The following is a 13,606-nucleotide window of genomic DNA, read 5'->3' as shown; positions in this document are numbered from 1 at the left end:
GAACACACAAGGAATAATGAAGTGGTCAACTCTAGGGGAAAAAGGTGGACCCAGAATGTGATGGACAGGGATATGAGTGAGATGGAAACTTCTCGTTATTTGCCTTTTGAAATATAATTTTAATTCTCAAATTATAAAACGTACTACCTAGTCCAAAAATTTAAATAATTTATGGAAAGATATATATATATATATATAATGCAATATATCTTTCTTCGACCTCATTCCATTCCACAGAGATAACCATTTTGATCAGTTTCTTATATAGCTTTCTTAGGTAGCTTTTCAGAGCTTTTCGAGGTAGTCCATTGTATTAGTCAAGGATCTCAAGAGAAACGGAACCGAGAGGATATGTGTGTGTGTATAAAATATATGAAAACTGGTAATTCTATATTATGGAAGAAAAGGCATAATTAATATAAAAAGGAAAAAACAGCTTAGAAATACATTTGATAGTGGTTAATGTTACATTATATAAAGGCTCCCACATATTGAAAAGAAAAACATTGACTCCACAATCACAAGGAGCCAATTCATGAAAGGAGCCAGGGAGAAAACATTTAAGAAGTGTTCAACCCGGGCTTCCCTGGTGGCGCAGTAGTTGAGAGTCCGCCTGCCAATGCAGGGGACGTGGGTTTGTGCCCCGGTCCGGGAGGATCCCGCATGCCGCGGAGCGGCTGGGCCCGTGAACCATGGCCGCTGGGCCTGCTCATCCGGAGCCTGTGCTCCACAACGGGAGAGGCCACAGCAGTGAGAGGCCCGCGTACCGCAAAAAGAAAAAAAAAATGCTTAACCCACTACCACTCAAAGAAATGCAAAGTGAGTCGGTTAAAACTTAAAATATATATTAAATTCATTTAAAAAAAGAAGGATAAGCAGGATTGTTATGAGACTTAGATGCAAACTGCAATGCTCGTGTCAGTAAACTAGTCAACCTTTCAAGAGCAGTTTGGCAGGATGAATCACAAGCTATAAAATCATGCCCTTTGGCTTAAAAATCCCTTTTCTGGGAACTAATCTTGAGGAAATAATTCAAAAGGTGGCAAAAGGCATAGATCATGAGGATGTTTATCGTAATGTTGTTTGTATAATCAAAGAAATGGAAAAAACCTAAATATCCAAAAGGCATAGGAATTTGGGTAATTGTGGTTTATTACTTTCATGAAATGTAGGCATTAAAAGTCAGTACAAGGGGCTTCTCTGGTGGTGCAGTGGTTAAGAATCTGCCTGCCAATGCAGGGGACACGGGTTTGAGCCCTGGTCTGGGAAGATCCCACATGCTGTGGAGCAACTAAGCTTGTGCGCCACAACTACTGAGCCTGCACTCTAGAGCCCACGAGCCACAACTACTGAGCCTGCGTGCCACAACTACTGAAGCCCGTACTCCTGGAGCCCATGCTCTGCAACAAAAGCCACTGCAGTAAGATGCCCACGCACCGCAACGAAGAGTAGCCCATGCTTGCTGCAACTAGAGAAAGCCTGCGCGCAGCAACAAAGACCCAACTCAGCCATAAATAAATAAATAAATAAATGTTTTTAAAAGTCAGTACAAGGACTAGCAACATGGCAAATATGCATTATTTTATGTTACATATAACAATTATGTCTTAGCCCTGATAACAATGGAAAGAAAACTGTGTACATGTGCTCAAGAACAGATAGGACTATAGAAACCTAAAGACAGTTTGACCGATGGGAATATTAGAATTATAGTGACATTTCTTTTTTGTTTTAATTAATATTTGTCTTAGTTTGTTCAGTTTGCTATAACAGAATACCATAGACTGGGTGGCTTATAAAGAAGAGGTTTATTTTTGACAGTTCTAGAGGTTGGGAAGTCCAAGATCAAGGTGCTGGCAGATTCGGTGTCTTGTGAGGGCTGACTCTGGTTCATAGACGGCTGTCTTTTCACTGTGTTCTCACATGGCACAGGGGGCTAGCCAGCTCTGTGGGGTCTCTTTTAATCCCAGTCATGCCTCATAACCTAGGCACCTCTGAAAGGTCCTACATCCAAATACCATCACACTGGGGATTAGATTTCAACATGCAAATTTTAGGGGCACACAAACATTCAATCTATAGCAATTGTGTTATAATATTTTTACAATTATAACTTTTAAAAACTTAGCAATATGTTAGCATTGTCCCAAACAGTAGCCTCAAATTGAAATTACCAGTTTGTAATTAGAAAAGACTTTAAGAATCATTTGATCCTATCTATCTTCCACTCCCCCACTGTGATGGTTGCAGGTGTAGAATCTAAGGTCAGAGTGCTTTTGACTGTTCTACATGGGCGGGGGGTGGGGGGATATTGGAGGTGCTGGGACCAAAAGCCCCACCCTCTGCTCAGGAACTAGCCACCTCTCTATTGATTAAGTCTGGAGAGATGCTTCAGATGTTAAACATGTATAAGAGAACAGAGATATTGGAAGCAAACTGCATTCCGATATCAATAAAATTGTCTGTTTCTAATGTTAAAATAACAGCTAATACTATCCCTGATATTTTCTAGTTATTAAAGATATTTTATTAAAATTATGATACAATAATGCTTCAATCTACATAAGACCCATTGGAATATTGCTTATCTTTGTTTCCATCTAAAGCTTCAGATTAATTTTTTCCCTATGAATACAGATGTCCAATAAATGAAGACCCAATGAGGAAAAAACATTTGGTGTAAATATTTCAGTGTGTTTTTTATGTTTATGTCCCATTTCTTGATCTTTCCCTCAGATTGAAAGACATTTTTTCAGTGTCTGTGGACTTAGCTTCCATTTGTTGACTTATTTTCGAAGTTCGGAATGCATTAGCAGAGATTATCTTCAACATGGGAGATTTCCCAATTAGCAAAATGGATTTGCCAAGCAGGAAAAAGATAGCTGTACATGCCCAAGTTCCTACTGGTGCCTGCCAGGAAAGTAGATTTGGTGTTAACCCCTGTGATGAACATGTTTTTCAGGGTGGATCACTTGTACACGTTCTTTGTTCAGTGGTCTCCTGATGTCTATGGGAAAGATGCCAAAGAGCAAGGCTTTGTGGTGGTGGAAAAAGAAGAACTGAATATGATTGACAACTTCTTCAGTGAGCCGACCACCAAGAGCTGGGAGGTGAGACTCAAGAGAGGGCTAGACTGTCCCTTAAAGTCCAGTCCACAAACAAAATGTTCTTGTGTCCAAATTCCAATAACTTCTTGGCTGGCAAGAAGTCAGATTTCCTGTGCCTCTTTGAAATCACATGGGGAAAAAACCTTATTCCTCTGTTTGAAGCTAGTTATGTGAGTCAGAAAGACCTCATCTCCACCCCTACAACCCAGTAATTTCACTTCTCTTTTTTGAAATTGCTGCAGGGTCCCCATTACATACAGGATGAAAGTCAAGCTTCTTAATTTGGCCTAAAAAACTGTTCATAATTTTTTTGAGCACTTACCACACCCTTCTCATGTTAGGGGCACGGTGGATGAGATAAGTAGAATTTAGCATCAAGGAGTATAGATAAATCATTACAATATAGTGAGATAATTACCATTGTAGGTGAAGTGCCACATGCTATGGGAACATGTACCCAGGCACCTGAATGGAGCTAGGGAATCAGCGAAAGCGACCCAGAAGGAGTAATCTGAGCTGAGATCAGAAGTGGGAGGACAGGCAGTTGGGGTGAAAGTGGGACATAGAACACGGAACATGTTCTGGCCAGAGAGAAAAGTCTGTGTAGAGGAATGACCCAGGGGAGAAACAGAGAGTGTGGGGCATTTGATGAACTAATAAGAGTTCAGTGTAGCTGGATCATAAGAGTGCAAAGCTGAGGGAGTGGCAAGAAACGAAGCTGGAGATAATGAAATGGCAGATCACGAAGGACCTATGAACTGTTTGTCATAGGTTTGGTTTGGGTGTTTTCCTAAGGGCAGTAAGAAGGCAGCAGTTTGAGCTGTGTTCAAACAGCTTCAACCAGTAGGAGCTGTTTGGAGCCTGGAGAAATAAATACAGATACACATTTTTTTTTTTTTTTTTTTTTTTTTGCGGTACGCGGGCCTCTCACTGCTGTGGCTCCTCCCGCCGCGGAGCACAGGCTCCGGACACGCAGGCTCAGCGGCCATGGCTCACGGGCCCAGCCGCTCCGCGGCATGTGGGATCCTCCCGGACCCGGGCACGAACCCGTGTCCCCTGTACCGGCAGGCGGACTCTCAACCACTGCGCCACCAGGGAAGCCCCCAGATATGCATTTTGGAGAGCTTGCTCTTGCTGGCAGATGTTCATGGAGTCGGACAACCCTTGAGGCTTGAAGACCCATTAGGAGTCTCTTGCAGTAATCAATGTTGAGAGAGAACAGTTGCTGAAAGAGTGGCAGTGCAGATAGAGGAAATTGAGTGCTTTTGAAAGATGGTTAGAAGGAGGAAAACAGGGTTTTGTGAGTAATTAATTCCATGTGGAAAGTAAGGAAGATGTCAAGGTTGATCTCTTGGTTTTTAGAATGGGAACTGGAGGGATGGAGGTACCTGCCCTTTACTGCGATAAGGAGCATAGCAAGAGGATTAGATTTAGCAGAAAATGCTCTGTGTTCTGGTTTTCATCTAAATTTGAGGTGTCTGTGGAATGTCCAAGAGACAACTGAGAATAAAACTTAGGAAAAAGATCTGAAGATATACTTTCGGAAGTGATTAGCAAAGTTGAAGTTGTGAGTGTAGGTGAGGTCAGCCTAGGAGAGTGTGTCCATTGGCAAGGGAGCAGGGCTCAGAACAGAACCCTTCAGGATGACAGCACTAAGGGGCCAAAGATAGTGGAGCCCACAAAGGTGACTGAGAAGGTACAGCCAGCGGAGGGCATGGAAAACAAGAAAAGTCATGTCTTAGAAGCCAAGGGAAGAGAATGTTTCAAGAGGGGAGTAGTCGTCAAAAATGCCTAATGCTGTGGAGGAGTCAAAAGGTAAGAACTAAGCTATGTCTTTTGGATTTAAAACCAAGGAGGTAATAGTGGGTGACTTTGACAAAAAGCAGTTTCATTAAAGTGGTAGCTTCAAAATGTAGCTACCAGTGTTCAATGAATGAATTGGGGGTGAGTAAATGGAGCTAGTAAAGGTGGGCCAACAACTCGAATTTGGTTTTGGAGAATAAAAATGAGATGGAAGGCTGGAAGAAGAGGTGAGGATGGGGAGGTTTTCCCTCTCGTGAGAGAGACTGTAACGTTTTGGATGAGGTCAGCGGGAACGGTGGAACAGAAGGTACAGAAGGTAAGGGAATAGGAGAGGGAATAAGCGGGAGGCTGGATCCCCGAGACTTGGCTGGGAATGTGGGGGTAGGGATAGAATCGGTCTTAGGTCGTCAGGCAGCAGAAAAGAATAGGATGTGTGCATATAGAATGTAGACTCACTGGGGGTAAATTGTGGCATTGCTCATTTGCTTATTTCTTTGCAGCAGAAGGAGGGAGCACCTCCTAGAGGTGAAGGAGGGAAGACTTAGAGGAATACAGAGAAGGTCTGAAGTAGCAGTTATAGAGACTAGGAAAAATGTCAACTGAAGAACTGCAGTAGGATGGCTGTCTGGTATTGAAAGCCCTGGTGGGGTCTGGCACCAGGCTGCAGTGAGGGCAGGTTTTCTCCAGCAATACTCTCAGTCTGGGTTTAGATTCATCAAGTGGGCAGTCAGATCTTCCAGGGCTGGAACTCTGTCAGACTGGGATGATTAAGGGTGAGGAGGCCTGCCCCTTGGGTCTAACTCCTTCTGGAACGCCAGATCCTTTCATCTGTGTGTTTGTCCTCACTCCCCCCTTTCTCATTCACTCCCTCCCAGCCCGAATGTGTACATGGACACACACAGCTTTCCATGTCAGACTCCTGTCATCCTTCAGGGTCCAGCTCATTTGTCACTTCTGTGATGCTTTCAGCCAGAGTTACTCCTCCTGTCCTTCCACAGCCCAATGCACATAGCCCTGTAGTGTATCGCTCAGCACTTTGCATGTTTGTCTTCCCACAGCTCATAAGCTTCTTGTTTGAAACCATTGATTAAAAATATTTCAGCCTATTAGGCTCTCCCTCCCTTGGCTCTTCCTATCACCTCTGTTTTTTTCTGTCTCTGGCCAGTCTTTCTGAGTATACTTTGCTTGTCCCTTTTCTCATGGTGTTCCCTAGTTTATCCTTGGCTCTCTTTTCTTCTCGTCTATTACATCTTCCTTGGACGAGCTCATCGGCTTTCGAGGTTTCTGCTGCTGACTCCCACCTCTGTCTCCTCCACACACCTTTCTTCCAGGCTGCTGTTCTAGAGCACATAGATGCCCCACAGGCATGACTGGGTCTCCACGAGGCAGAGATGGTGTGACACTGGCATTCTGGCCAAGGCGTCAAAGAATATCAATTCCCGTCCTCCTCACCTAACCATCTGTGCCCAAGAGGCCCCCACCCCCATGAGATATGCGCAGAGGAAGCATAGCTAGGAAATGTGTATTTTCTTAGTGAGGCTATGGTCTCTTGCCCAATATGGAGGGCCAGAGAGGTTTAAATTTCACTGGGGATTTAATCCTTTCCTGACTAGGCCTGAATATCTTGAACTGAAGCAGCCCTCTTTTAGGCCTATTCTGCATCTTTCCACTAATCCCAACCTTGAATCTCAGCTCTTGACAACTCCTGTGGGAGAAGAGGCCACACCTACCAGCACCAGAAGAAAAGGAGCTAGAGGCATGCAGAGAGAGAAAGGTCTGCTTCTGGATCTAGAGTAGAGTGGGCTTGAGTGAGCCACTCAGACTGAGCCACTGAGGAGAATGAGAGGGCAAATCCCTTTAGAAGGTGTCTTTAGACCTGTAGTGGACGAGGAAGAAAAGAAGAAGGGATGGAGAAGGAGGAAGAAATGGGTTGGCTTGTTGCAAGCTCCTAGTGTACTTGTTAACACTTGGGACATGGAAAGAAAAGATAACTGGAGAGAGAGGTGACTGGACTGTTATCCCTCTTTTTTTTCTTTTTTTTTTTAGATGATGTTGGGGGTAGGAGTTTATTAATTAATTAATTAATTTTTGCTGTGTTGGGTCTTCGTTTCTGTGCGAAGGCTTTCTCTAGTTGTGGCAAGCAGTGGCCACTCTTCATCGCGGTGCGCGGGCCTCTTACTATCGCGGCCTCTCTTGTTGCGGAGCACAGGCTCCAGACGTGCAGGCTCAGTAGTTGTGGCTCACGGGCCTAGTTGCTCCGCGGCATGTGGGATCCTCCCAGACCAGGGCTCGAACCCGTGTCCCCTGCATTAGCAGGCAGATTCTCAACCACTGCGCCACCAGGGAAGCCCCTATCCCTATTTCTTGCCACATGGAAGAGAAATTCCAAAAGTACAATGAGGAGAAGAATGCTGTCCAAGCTCCCTCCCATGCAGGAGCAAATTCTGCTTACTAGCATTACCTTAAGGCCAGGCCACTGTGATAGCATTGCTTCGTGGTGGCATTGCATCTCCTCCGTGGGTGGGGAAGAGGAACCTTCACTCCCCTGACAGGTGTCTGATCCTCAGCATGTCCAAAACGTCTCATCTTTCCCCAAAACTTGCTTCTTCTCATGTATTCCCATCTTAATTAGTGGTGCCCCAAGCTAGAAGTCTAGATATCAACCCAGATTCTTCTTTCATCATCATATGTAGGCAGTCATCTCTAGTTAGAATTTGTTGATTCTGATCTTACGTAGGGTGGGGGCCACTGCCCTAGTCAGCTATCTGCACCCTTCACTTAAACTCTAGGGCACCTCCAGTCAACCCAGCCACTAGTCCATCCTCCATACCCAAGCTCTTTAAATAAGCTTTACTTCCTAATTTTATAAAAGTAACACCTGCTTTTATTATAGGAAATTTGGGAACTACAGAAAAGCACAATGCAGAACATTCAGAAAATAATATCTAACCACACATTACTTTTGTGCATTTCTTTGACTCATTTTTTTTTTCTATTTTAGGGTGTTTTCTAGGCAGTAAGGGTGAGAGAGTATTTTTGCAAAATGGGATAATGTTCTATGTATAGTTTGGTATCTGGCTTTTCTCACCTGACATCTTGTGAGAATTGTATCATATTAAAGATTTTGAAGCCTCATTTTAATGGTTACATAATATTTTAAACCTTAATCAGAATTTATTTAACAATTCCCCACTTTTAGGAATCGTGTTGGTTCAAGTTTTTCACAAGGATGAGATGATCTGTAACTCTGACTATTCCCCTAATTTCCTGAAAGTGATATTACTTAGTATAAGGGTAATGATTTTTTTAAGGCTCCTACTTTTATATAATGACAATTTTCCAGAAATGTGAGGAATACCCTTCTTCTCATTGTGCTTCTGGCAACAGAAAGTACTATATCTATTATCCCTTTCTTAAAACTTTTGCTAATTTGAAAAGCTGATAAATGATATATTGGAATTGTTTGTGCCACATGCCTGGCAAAGCACCTGGCACTTGCCATCATATAGAAAGCACTCAGTAAATGTTAGCTGTCATGAAGTGTCAGACACTGAAAAGAATGCTGTCTCACTGGCACAAAATCCAAGTGATTCTGCCCTAGATTGTGTCCAGGCTCTTGCATTGAGAATAAGTTCTGGCTGACCTGAGACTGGTCACCAGTTATCTCCCAGAGCCTCATTAGAACTGACCCCCGGGATGAACTATGTAGTGGCGGCCGATCTCCCAGGGGTACCGGAGACCAAGAGGCCATTTTCTTTTTTTTTTTTTTTTTTTTTTTTTTGCGGTACCAGGGCCTCTCACTGTTGTGGCCTCTCCCGTTGCGGAGCACCGGCTCCGGACGCTCAGGCTCAGGATGCGCAGGCTCAGCGGCCATGGCTCACGGGCCCAGCCGCTCCGCGGCATGTGGGATCTTCCCGGACCAGGGCACGAACCCGTGTCCCCTGCATCGGCAGGCAGACTCTCAACCACTGCGCCACCAGGGAAGCCCCCAAGAGGCCATTTTCGATCTGTAAAACTCACAGAAAGATCCCTGAAAATTGATCCAATGGTAATCTACATTTCTTTCCAACCCCGCTGATATCTGATCTGGGCAGTAGAGGAGGACTCATCATGCTCATTAGTCATTAAGATTAATATTTTGAAAGGTTAAAAGGTAAATATTACTTTGCCAGCTCTTTAGAAAAACTGAATCTAAACTAACATTTTTCTCAGCCTCATATAAACCGGATGTTCTTTCAGTTCTTTGAAGTTTCTCATACCTAACAAACATGACGGTATTGAAGTGAAACGCCATTGTTCTAAGCGTAATGAACCTACCTCTGGTAAAGGCTCCTTTTCATCTTTCCTTTGAGATTCAAACTGATGTCAGGGAACACACATAAACTTTTAAAATGAAGGTTTCGCTTTAGGATGCAGAAAAAAAAATCTGAAAAGGCAGGGCTAGAAAAGCTAGCTCAGCCAGCTGGAGGACAATTGGGAAGAAAAGTAAAAGAGAAGAAGAAAAAAAAAAAACAATGAGGTTTTGTTGTGCTGTTAGGAAACCACCGTTTCAAAGGTGAAAGTGTCTTTTTACAGCCTCACAGCTATGCCTAACAGGAAGTGTGTGTTTGCTCTAAATCCTAATTTGGGTGTGTTCCTGTAGAAATACTGAACTCTCTCCTAAGGGAAACAGAAACTTAATCATGCAGGAAACTAGATACAGCATAAACAGTTGTAGCTCAGTGTGGCTGTAAGTAACAGTGGTGTGGAGGCAGATAAGAGAAAAAACCTGCACCTCTTTAGAGAGCAAGCAGGCAGTTCCCACTACTTCACGATGAGAAGATTGCCCCTGGACATTCAGATTTTCTATTGTGCCAGACCGGACCAAGAGCCTTTTGTGAAGGTATGTTAGAGTCCTGAGGGCTAATCATGTGCCCGTGAATCCTCCAAGCTCTGCCGCTCAGATGCTTTGAAATGCTTTCTAATTAGAAAGGATCGTGCTGATATTTCAGCCAGAGCAGGTATTTTATTCACTTTGGAGAGAGAGATGGTGTGGTTTGCCCTTTCCCTTTGGAGTCAAAACTCCATACTGATTTTTTCATTCCACAGCCCCACTTTGTACCTGTGTTAAATGTAGAGTTCCCCCCAAATATGTGCTTTATTTAATACATTTAAAATGCTGGATTTGTGATTCTTCAACAGTGTTTTCTTTAAGTAAATGCCCTTTGAGAAGACAGTAAAATTTAAGGGCTAATTTCCCTATAAATCCGGCTCAGATGACAGCATTTTGGAAACTAAGTAGTCATTGTCTGACAACCTTCACTAAATGTAATGTAAATGTTTTTTCTCTATGATGCAAAAGTCATTAATATTTGTACTCAGGAATTTTGGTTAATCAGTTACCTTCTGTCTGTATCCTTCAATTTCAAAATAATTTAGTGATTTATCCAGACTTTCAGAGAGGCAAAAGAAAAAAAGATTTTTAACCTGGTAGTTTATAAGTGTATTTATGATGAAATAATAAATGTGTGTACAACATCATGTTTCTGTTCTCAGCTTTGAAGGAAAGATTATTTTGATGGTTTCTCAACTCTCCATAAAGAATCATACCTAATTGTAATTTAGACTAAAGCTTCGTGTCTCTTTGTATTGTTGCTTTCCGTAGATGTTATCATTTGCTATTTCTGTCAGGGTTGGTTGCTATGAACAGCCTTCAGAGAAAACATTAGGATTCTTGATTAAAGGACTATCCTTATCTTCCCAATTTCCCTATTTATAGAAGACTTGCTCATAATATGATATCTGTTAGTCCCTTAACAATTCAAATTTAGATGCGGGCTAATGGAGAATAATTTAGGGCATTTCAAGGGTATAAGTCGCTTGTGGAGTTATACATAATTCTTACTTGATGACTGAGCAATAGTAAAACTGGAAAACTTGTGACTTTAATTTGTACATATTAAGTGCTATAGCTGTACTGTGTTAAATTCTCCATTTGATCTGAAATTGACATTGTGATTAGCCATTTCCCCCAAAGTGCTGGCTCAACTTACCTCCTGCTGCTAAAACCCTACCTGTGACAGGCAATTGTGTACCTGAAGTCCTTTATAGCAGGTGAAGGAAAAGCAAAAATATCGTTTTTCTTGGTTTATTTGTCTCCTCCATTTCAGATCATCACCGTTGAGGAGGCAAAACGCAGGAAGAGCACATGTAGCTACTATGAAGATGAGGACGAGGCAGCCCTTCCGATCCTGCAGCCCCGCAGTGCGCTTCTGGAGAACATGCACATCGAGCAGGTGGGTTCTTCCTGGGGACTTAGGATGGGTGTCTTCCAAACCTTAGAACACATTTCCCAACCCTGACATTTGCTCTTCTCACTTGGGGTGAAGCGTGAGCCGAGTTTTAAAGGAAGACCACCAGCAGCCTAACCAGGGCCCTTCTCTGCTCCTGAAAGGCAGCATCCCTGCCCCCTTCTCGGGAGTGCGAGGACTTGGCCAGACACCTACATCCATTCCTCAGACCTGAACAAAAAGCCATTTCTTGTCTTCAAAACAATTTTTAAAGTGTCCTACTATAGTCCTAATGTGTTTTAAAAGGATCCTAATTTATCCTAATGATTATCGCAGAGTTCCAATGGTTTCAATTTATGGAGCTCAGTAAAAGTCATATAGCAAGTACACTTTACTTGCTTTATGAAAACCACCTACCACTAGGAGTAATTTTCCTTTTTCTGTACTTTTTTTTTTGTTTACTTTCTATTTTCTGAACATCTCTTACTTGAGTTTTTATGAAATACTATGTGCTTGTATTTGAACTTTAGTAAGGGACCTCTTGTACTTCCCTCATCAGTCAGCTTAGAAACCTGAATTTCAGAGACCTTAAAGAATCATCAGGTTCAAGTCCCTCAATTTACAAATGCCATCTGTGAAGGCCCAGGAAAGCTAAGCAATTTGACCAAGCAGTTACAGGGACGGAGTTCATGCTGATTCTAGAACTACGTCAAGCATTCTTGAGGACTTCAACATTTTATATAGCCTCCTTTGTGTGTATTTTTGAAGAGATATGCATTATTGATATTTATGGCAGCCAAGTTTGAGTTAAATATTAATGTAACTGAAAGATACCTAGTGTAATGAGGACAGGCCACATCTGATCACTAGCATAAAACACCCGTGTCTTCTTGTTCTCACTTTGGTGGGAATTTACAGCTGTCAGTAGCAGCTCGGAGCCTTTGAAGGTTTAGAAAGAACAATTCGAGAAACATGAACTGCTTGGTGAAAGTCAGGATGAAGTGTAAACAAGAGAGCATGTGTCTATTTCATACCTCTTTATCAAGCTAGGTGCTATATCTTCAAATATATAGCGGCATAGTGACCCTTCAGGATCATCCGTGAGAGGGAATGCATGCTCTGGGGAGCATCTCTGCCAAGGGATGATTTTCCCTTCTTGGTTTATAGTGGCAAATATTTGCTAGAGTATAGGGGAGCAATATGCAAGTAGTGTAATTATTGAATTTGAGCCACAGGCATCTGTTTTGTATTACAAGTTCATGAGTGATTTGTAGGCAAACTGTGTATTTACATCTTCATCTTTGGATTCACAGCTGGCCCGACGCCTTCCAGCAAGGGTACAGGGGTATCCATGGAGACTCGTATACAGCACATTAGAGCACGGGACCAGCTTGAAAACTCTCTACCGGAAGTCAGCATCACTAGACAGTCCTGTCCTATTGGTCATCAAAGATATGGATAATCAGGTGAGGCTTGTTCCTCTTATAGAGGAACATTTTTTTAATGAAGCTTTTCAAACCTACACAACAGTAGAGAGACTAATACAATGACCTCTCATCACTCAGATTCTACAGTTAGCAGGACTTTGCCACATACACTTCATTCTTTCCTTTGTTGGCTTTTCTTCCCTTAAGTATTTTGAAGTAAATCCCAATTATTATGTCATTTCACCTCTACATACTTCAGAATGCATCTCTAAAAAAGAAAATGGAGCGTATCTCCAAATACAGTCACATTCTAAGGAATTTTTTTCCTGTACTCATCATGGAGTAGGAAGCTATAATGATATCCTGTAACCTAAAACTGGAGAAGCTGGAAGAAAAGTCAAGTCTAGATTTGGAGAGAGTTGCAGAAAGAAGTTCCAGTGCCATACCAGAACTTCTTCCAGGTAGCTGAAGTGTAGTATCTACCAACCTTGCCTGCATAGTTGCTGAGATGGAGAGCCAGTTAAGGCCATGGTATGTTGTACCTGAAGGGCCCAGTTGTTATGAAACAGGAGAAAATGCTCTGGACCATTGCTTAGTGCACTTTCACCCACGTTGCTGTCGGTCTAGGAAGCACTGGTGAAATCTAGATATTACCCCCATCTCCCCTAAGCTAATAATTCTTCCCTCGGTCAGCCTGGAGTATGAGTGGAATCTGCCCAGGATTCTTTCATGTACCATCCAGGCAGACTTATGCTTCACAAAAGGAAAGCATCTTTCAAGTCTGCTCTTTATTCATTTCAACTTGGTCTGTATTATAGCAAGAAGAAATTTCTTTACACTTTTTGTAGGTGTCATTATTTTCTCTTCCTGGCATTTGGAAGCAGGGTTTACTTGACAACCAGTTATTTATTCATCCATTCAGAAAATGTATAATGACTGTCTGTTAGATGTGGGGCATTTGGGACCTTACTGAGAAGCCATATAATTGGGATCATTTTAG

General features: G+C 42.5%; 1 protein-coding gene across 4 annotated transcripts in view; it reads left to right on the top strand.

Annotated features, from left to right (window-relative positions):
• Positions 1-13,606, top strand: part of NCOA7 (nuclear receptor coactivator 7) — a 152,064-nt gene that overhangs the window by 132,936 nt on the left and 5,522 nt on the right. For all 4 annotated transcript variants that reach the window (XM_060114979.1, XM_060114980.1, XM_060114981.1 and 1 more), the window contains 3 exons: positions 2,963-3,110; positions 11,060-11,185; positions 12,493-12,645. In XM_060114979.1, the coding sequence (XP_059970962.1) occupies positions 2,963-3,110; positions 11,060-11,185; positions 12,493-12,645 (427 nt within the window). The remainder of the gene's footprint in view (positions 1-2,962; positions 3,111-11,059; positions 11,186-12,492; positions 12,646-13,606) is intronic.

This window comes from Mesoplodon densirostris, chromosome 12, assembly GCF_025265405.1.
Source record: "Mesoplodon densirostris isolate mMesDen1 chromosome 12, mMesDen1 primary haplotype, whole genome shotgun sequence".
Classification (NCBI taxonomy): Eukaryota; Metazoa; Chordata; class Mammalia; order Artiodactyla; family Ziphiidae; genus Mesoplodon; species Mesoplodon densirostris.
The sequence above is the reverse complement of the archived record's forward strand: the minus strand, read 5'-3'. Positions and strand labels throughout refer to the sequence as shown.